We start from the raw sequence: 8,218 nt of genomic DNA, 5'->3' as shown, positions 1-8,218 counted from the left end.
CCTGTCCCACAGCGCTGCGCACTGCTTTCCAAGATCCAAGCAGTCCGTGAATAACGCCTCAGCGGTTCCAATGCGCCCGTTCCGCTCGGATAAACGATGCCGGGCCGCAACAAGGGTTTCTGTTTCATGGCGCTTCCCCAGGACATGTTCTCCCCGAGGCTTTGCTCTTTGGTTATTGGCAGACTGCAAGGTGCAGAAGTTCAGCCAGAACCCTCTGCGTCACACCATTTGATAGTGCAACACATGTTCAGACCCATCACCAAGAGCATGTCTGCAGCCATCGCTTTAATGGAAACAATAACACCAGCGCTTCCCCCACCCTGAAGAAGCTAGTTTCTCTGAATGTATGTCTGTTTTTCCTCTCTCGTTCTCTCGCTTTCATTTTTTCTCAAAAACGTTCGCTCTGCCACCCCAAGGATGCCTCCATCTGGACTCGTCTGTTACGAATTTCCCAGAACCAAGTCGAAAGCATAAAGAGAGAAAAACTCACGCAGTCAGCAGCAAAAAAATGAGCTTTATTTTTCCTTTTTTTTCTCTCTCATAGTATGAAAGCAGCTGGTCTGCACAACATGGGTTTGACTATCTGAATATGCAAGTGTAGTAAATGTGTAAATGGCGCCTAAGAAAACTGCTAGAGCTCATCGTCTCTACAGGAACACTCATTTGGGTCAGGACAAAAAGGCGTGGCTCTGCTCATCCAGCCACAGACAGGATTCGGGAGCCTTTCGTCAGTGGCCTTCATACGCACGCCAGTTTGTCTTTGACATAAATGAGAGCCTGTAGATGATAAATGAGGACCTGAATCACTGGACTCAAATGGTTAACCACTTTCTGCAACATTTCCTCTTAACTTTCAGATGGATTTCTCTCATAAGCTTCCCTGTGCACTGTGTCAAAGCTGCAGTGTCCAAGCAGAACCACGTGGCTCTACGTTGAATCGCCACAGTCAACAATCATGGATCCCTCAGTTTGCATGTACCAATACATCACCGTATCATCACCATCACTGACCATCCCAAAGATTATCCAAAAAAATGTCACTTTTTCAGAAAATTAAGGCCCGAATATATCTATATTTCTATTTTTTCAAATTGTGCTATTGGCAGGGAATGGACTCAGACTGCACCATTACCTTTCTCAGTCCAGCAATGTGTAACAGTGTACCAAGCATGAAAAAGATGACCACTAAAACGGAATATGAGCGATTGTCAACTTCAAACAGGAAAAAAAGGTATTACATAAACAGGTCACATATTAAAAACAACAAACATTAAAACGTCAACAAAAATAAATTATCTTTTTATATATAAAAGCTGGGTAATTGTGCTTTCTTCTCTGTTCAACAATTTGGTTTGTTTTTCTTTTTTGAAGCGATGAATGTTATTTATGTGAAAAAGTATTACACGGTGTAATACTACATGAATGGCAAATGACTGTTATTGATAGTGCACAAACAAATCAGTTTTCTGTGGTCAGCAATGTCATATCAAAAATCGAAGTGCAATGCTTAGTGTTTAGTGTCTCTATTCGCTGTGTATAAAAGAGGTTAGGAATGTTGGATTCCACCCAGGAGACTCGTTGATCATTTCAGAGAATTCAGGAAATTGACTTGGAGCTTGGCCCGTGTTGCCACTGGAGCCACCTTAAAACAGTTCTGAAAGCACTTTACCTTCCTTTTTTTCCCCCTCCATTATACAAAAATAAACTATTCCACCATTCATAAAAGAGGCTTTCTGACGTCCCGGGTTAGAAATTACCGCTTTCCATAGCTCTGTTCAAGCCAGCGCTGTACATCTTTAAGGTTATAATAAAACGGACCCTTTCCTCCCAAATAAGCTATTTTCTTCTTCTGCACAATGCACACCCTCTCGTAGGAGACGCCATAGGCTACGTTGGCATTGTTATCCATGCAGTCAGCCACCAGCTGGCACTGTGGGGGTAAAGAGAAAAGCTCCACGAGCTTGCGCGCTGCCGTCACCCGCTCTTCCAGGTTCCGGTGCTTCCTAACCTCGAACGAGTAGGGCTTCATGGGCGGAGCCACCCAGCCATCCGAGGGGTGAGCTTCGTCAATGTACACCAGCAGAAAGTCTGCCACATCCGAAAAGTCCTCGACCAGCCGCCGGAAGACCGGTAGCTGGCTTATGAATGGGGGTCAGGTGGCCGAGCCAAAGTTGACCACCAAGGGTCGCCCCGACGATTCAAAGTCCAGCAGGTGGCACTCGTCCGTGCTTTTTCCACCAGTGCTCCATCGGCAGCTGCTGATTCCAGGGACCCTCACCACTTTAGAGTTTGGAGCTGCTTCCCCCAGTTTCACCTGGAAAAGACAAAAGAAAATAACCACGTTTTAGTGCCAGCACAGATGTGCTACTTAAAAATAAAGAGTTCTCTGCGGAGATTATATAGAAGAACTTTTGTTTGAGTGGACGGTTCTTTAAAGGACCAAGTTCTAAAAGTGTGAACAACCTTTTTAAAGGGCCCACAGCCTACATTTTTCTTTCCTTGTTTTTATATTTCTTTTTTTGAGGTTTACTATCAGGTCTACTTATTTTTACATGAACATTTTCCAAACTCTCTTTATTCTTCAGAAACAGGCTGCCTTTGCACCTCATTCAAAATCAGTCTGGGCTGAAACACGCCTTGGGCGTGGGTGGGGCTAAAGTGCTGTAAGCTAAAAATAGTGGATATATGTAGATGTGTTACTTTTCGTGACATTACACAAACAATAAAGTCAGAACAGGCTGTTTTTGCAGCTTAGTTTCCGTAAATGGACTGTTTAGATTTGGGAGTTAATGGTTTTGAAACTTATAACAATACTATACATACCATATCATACATACTATATCAAACTATTTTGTTTTACAAAAGTGAGGAAAGTTTAGTTTTCATGGTATGGGCTCTTTAAAGTTAAATGTACCTCCACGTTCTACACCAAATAAAGGTTTTTCTTAGAACCCCACAGTAGCCCCAAAAAGCAATGTCATAAAATGGATACAAAATGGTCCCATCAAGTGACATTTATTTTAAACAGACAATTCCAGCTAGCATGTTCTTTTTGGTAAACGTGCCTTCAGAAGGCAGCTGGTGAGTTTCAGACTGTTATCATTTGAGTAGGTTCTCTGCAAATTTCTGCAGGTTTGCATCCAAAATGCCTTTGTACACTTCTGAGTTCATGATCCCATCAATGAATACAAGCTTACTTATGCTAAAATGTTTTTTTACTGAAGCAAACACACACACACACACACACACACACACACACACATTTTCTAAACCACTTGTCCTTCTGGGTCACGGACTGAAGCAAATACCACTTTGTTAAACATTTTATGAAGTAATCTAAAGAACCACATTTAAGTTTATCAATATCAATACGCTGAACGGCCCCTATCCTAATTTTTTCTTAAATTATATATTTTCCCCCTGAGGTCCACTTATAATGTTAGTGCGCTTTAAGTACCAAAAACCGTCATAATTCATTTTTACATGGCCATTTTGCAAACTCTCTTTATGCCTTAGAACTAAACAGGCTGTTCTGTTACTGTGTCTTTAAGCTTGATATATGTAAACAAGCTCTCCTCTGATTGGGTGCTCTGTATTGTGTCTAATTCAAAAAGCAGTCCAGGATGAACCACTGCTTATAATTTCAGCATGAATAGGTGGAGCTAAACTTCTGTAGACTGAATCAGTGTGTTGGTTTTTGTGACATCACAGAATCAGTTCATTCAAAATGGGCTGTTTTTCAGCTTCGTTTCTGTATATGAGCTGTACTGATTGGTATGTTTTGAAACATTTAGCAATGTTTATAATGTTTATATACTAGATCAAAGTCTTATATCTCAAAAAAAGTCAGGAAAAGTCAGTTTTCCATAATATGGGCCCACATACTTTTTGTAATCACTGTACATCCAACCCAAGAACAATTTAGGAACCTTTATCTGTTAAAGTGTGTACCTATTCACTAATCATGAGGCACTGCAATGACACACCAACATCTGCAGTAACAGGAGAGGCCCAGTTAAAGCAGTGAAGGTGACGCACAGCAGCCATACACATGCTCATGCGACACAGCCCAGTGGACTCCAGAAATTATTTAAAGTGTGGTTTGGTTTCTATGGAAACTCTGGAAACTTTTGGTCCACTCTCGAGCACCCAGATCTTCAGCATCAACTGTATGTGCAAAAACAATCCACTAAATACTCAGGAATTTGGTTTATCCCAGTCTGCCAGTCTCTATAACTTTCCGAATCTTTGCAGCAAGTGTTTATTTGTGCTCCGGCATTCTTTGAATCGATTTAAAATGACCACAAAAGAGCCACGCTGGCTAAACAAAGCCAAGAAAACACATGTAGGGCACATGACCTCTTTCGTCCGTCATAAACCTGCACAGGACAATAGAGCCGGTAAGAGATTTACAGTAATGACATGTTGAAACATTAAGCCCATTACAAGTTGATCCTGAATAGGAATGTGTCTTTTACATGATGGAGTAGGCATGTGAGAACTGATTAGTCAGTATCCATGATGCTAAATAAAGGCATTAAATCTGTCAAACCTGCCTTTCTCTGCTCTCACTGTGGAACAAATCCTCCTGCTTACAACACAACAGGGTATGAGTCAAGGTGGAAATACGATACAGGTTTTTGCCTGACCTAGAAAAAAAATAAAAACAAATGTACTCCCCTGGCTTGGTTTAATTGTTTCTATTGTGCCACTAGTTGAATGCCAGTTGCATAAATCACCCCGGCACTCATCAGCTGGGGCATTCGGGCCTTCTGTGGAGCTGACAGTGAGTTAATAGTTGAGGATGCTGAAAGCATTAAGCTGACAGGCCTAAAACTTACTACGCTCTACTAGGCAATCTTTGATAGATTTCCAGTTAAAAAGTAACACCAAAGGGGACCCAGACATTTGGCAAAGTTTCCAACAAATTTAAAGGGCATTGCCCTGCAGGGCCATTGACTGTCTGGAGTTCGAAGTTCAAAATTCTTTATATTGAATGGAATTACCCGCGTGATACAATAACCCTTGCCTCTCACTGAAAAAAGGGCAAATAGAGTTTCACACTGCAAACTAAAGCTTACATGAAAAAGGAACATAGAAAGCTACTTTAGATTTGTTTACAGTATGCTTCTCTGGGGCAAACACAAAGCTACAGGAGCTGACTAAAACAGGAGATGAACATTAAAAGCTTAGTAAAGTAGTAAGTGCATCCCAGCCTTCTAACTCACATGCATCAAGCAGTGAGAGCAGCTGTGCTTGTATAAATGCAACAGTAAGTGCAAATGTTTAGCTGCTCTCATGCATCCTGCAGTAAGTCCAGTCTTGCTTCCTTGCTCGTGTGCATACAGCACAAAGTGCAGCCATGCTTTATGTATGCAGAAACGCTCACTTGCTCACGTGCATCCAGCAGAAAGTGCAGCTGTTGAGCTCACATACACGCTGCGGAAAGTATAGCAAGCTGTGCCCACCTGCGCGCCCACAGTACAGGCGCGCGCACCGCCCTCAACGCCGCTTACCTGCTTGTATGCGTCCAGCAGGAAGCTGTTCCAGATGGACTTCAGGCCCGCCGCGGTCAGCATGCGCTGCCACTCGCCCCCGGAGCCCGAGCAGCTCAGCAGAGACACCACGCGCTTCACCAGAACCACCGAGTCGTACAGCACGAAGAAGAGGCAGTTGGAGAAGAAGCCGGGCAGGATCTGCAGGGTGACCAGCAGGTCCACGCTCAGTGCGCCCATTTTCCGCCGTCGCCCGGGGGGTCCCCTGACCCCACACCTCACCTGTCCAGGCTCATGGTAGACCTCGCGCACCGTCATCAAATTTGGAGCAACGGGGGCAGATCCAGGCGCGCGCGTTTTCGCTGGGTGGGAGGCGCTGTGCAGGCTGGAGTGAGTGACACTTTCGCCACTTTTGCCACTCTCTGCCCCCCTCTCCTCTTCCTGTTGCACTTCCAAAGGCTCCCCGGTGAGAAGGAGCCTCTTTTATACCCTCCACCATTCCCGCCTTTCAGACAAACCGCCAGCTCGTCCTGCGGTAGGACCGTGACGTCACGCGGGGAGGGGAGGCAATGAAAGCGCTGGGAAGGAGCTCGTGCCTCCTCAGAGTTCACTAATATCAGCACTGGAGTGTAAAAGAGTCAGTTTGTTTACTAATTTATTTATTGTAAAAGTTTTTATTACCTCATAGAATTTCTAGAGGGTAGAAATTACACGGGGTAAAAACTTTTTAAATAAACAAACAAATAAATAAGTAAATAAATAAATAGACGAAGTTACTTTTTTTATTATTTTGAAAAATATTGCGTTCCTATTATAGTCCAATAGTCCTTAGACCCCAGCACTATCATTATTAACTATTATTAATAGTTATATAATAACAACTTATTATAATAATACAATAGTCTTGATATCTATAAAGCAAAAAGGTCGTTTTTAGAATCGTTGAGTATTTTGGGTATTTTACAATAAGTAAGTAAGTAAGTAAGTAAATAAATAAATAAATAAACAAATATTCTAAAAATGGATTACGCCTCTATTATAGTAATATGGTAATATAATATCAATATATTAGCAGCCTTATTGAAAAAAAATATTATTTATAAATGATTGATTTATATTGATTGATTGATTACTGATTGAAAGTTTTCCAATAAATTAAAAAAAATCATCTTCATCAAAGTGTGGCATCTTTATGTGCTGTATCCTTAATATTAGCAATATTACTCCTAAGTATAATCAAAAACTGTTATTATTAACAGCTGTTATTATAACAGTTATTATAACAGTTTAATAAAACATCCTAACAATCTCTATTTTATCCCCAAATAAGTGCTTTCTTAGTGCTTGCTTTAATGTCATTGTACTATTCAGGGCCTTAAATGAGTCACGAGGCATCGGTTTCTGTGGCATTGCAACATGACGCTGATTATACTGTATTTCTCCAGTCGACCTGTAGTGGAATTGATAATAAGTAGAATGATTGATTGGTGGTGTCATAATATATTAATAATTAAAGAAACAAATCTGAGTTTATAGACTCGAAACAGAAAGCATTATGCTGATGTCACTCATGTAAATAAAAAAACAGTGTAATAAACAGGTTGTAAGTATGAATTACTTAAACACAACAACCTCCCCCCCAACACACACACACACTGTACAGACAGTGCACTGTAAGAGCTAAATTTAATTTCGTACTGTGTAAAAATGGGACCTGTCTGTATTACAGCATTACTAGCCTGGATCTCCAGGCCTCTATCTCACCTGGGCAAACAGAGCTGAGGTTATGAAATCAGCCCTGTCATTTGGGGATGGAGTATCAGATACAAACCCATCATTTTTGTCCAGTGAATCAAAACCTCAGACACAAGATGAGGCAGGATTTACAGCCTTTTCCCTCTGTGTGTGGTGCACAAAGCCAATCAGACTGGCTCTCCCGAGTTCTGCAGTGAAACTGAGTAACACTGAGTAACACACAGTGGAGCTTCAGAGAACGACTGTCCTGGAGATCTGATCAGACGATAACACATGATTCATTTAGTGAAATCACATACCTGGATAAAAAGCTTATAATTGATGCCATTCTAACTATGAATCATATAAAAACAGCTTGAGGATGTAGTTCAGTTGATCATTTGATATGATATAGAGTATAGGGCAAAAGTCAGACACTTATCGTTAGATTAATTTCCATCAAAACACCCATTAAGCACAAGTTATTCATTTTTAAGGTGATATTTTTAAAACGATTAGACAAAAGAGGATTTGCTTCCATAAGGAAGTGGAAAGGTAAAATAAAAGAAGTTAAAATCAGGAGATTTCCAAGTTATTATTCAAAGATTTAAAGAAAATAGGACTCCTAAGAGCCATACGAGACCTGGTACACCTGATTTTACTGTCAAATTACTGTAAAATTCAATCAATACCATTTTAAAACTAGGTAAAATGCATGTAACCAAAAATAAATATACTGTATTTTAACACTGCTGTTGTTAATTTACAGAAACAGAATGTAAACAAATGATCCCCTTTATTTTTTTTTACATTTTTACATTTTATTTATGTTTGTTTTAATGGTTGTTACTGCTATTATGATGGTAAAATACTGTATATCAGAATAACTAGATGAACTAGTGTTGAATTACAGCAAAAGACGGTATTTCTAAGATATTAAATGACTGTAATTTTACAGATTTTCATCATCACTGAGAAAACATACTCTT

At 40.6% G+C, this 8,218-nt stretch overlaps 1 protein-coding gene across 1 annotated transcript; it reads right to left on the bottom strand.

Annotated features, from left to right (window-relative positions):
- Window positions 1-494: 494 nt before the first annotated feature.
- Window positions 495-6,046, bottom strand: dio2 (iodothyronine deiodinase 2). The gene is made up of 2 exons (XM_036593058.1): window positions 5,517-6,046; window positions 495-2,314 (listed from the first exon to the last, which is right to left on the bottom strand). The coding sequence occupies exons 1-2, from the start codon at window positions 5,811-5,813 to the stop codon at window positions 1,754-1,756; spliced, it is 858 nt and encodes a 285-aa protein (XP_036448951.1). The 5' UTR covers window positions 5,814-6,046; the 3' UTR covers window positions 495-1,753.
- Between the last annotated feature and the right edge of the window lie 2,172 nt (window positions 6,047-8,218).

Source organism: Colossoma macropomum, unplaced genomic scaffold (genome assembly GCF_904425465.1).
Source record: "Colossoma macropomum unplaced genomic scaffold, Colossoma_macropomum, whole genome shotgun sequence".
In the NCBI taxonomy this organism is placed as follows: Eukaryota; Metazoa; Chordata; class Actinopteri; order Characiformes; family Serrasalmidae; genus Colossoma; species Colossoma macropomum.
Note: the sequence above shows the minus strand (reverse complement) of the source record. Positions and strands in the feature narration are given on the sequence as shown.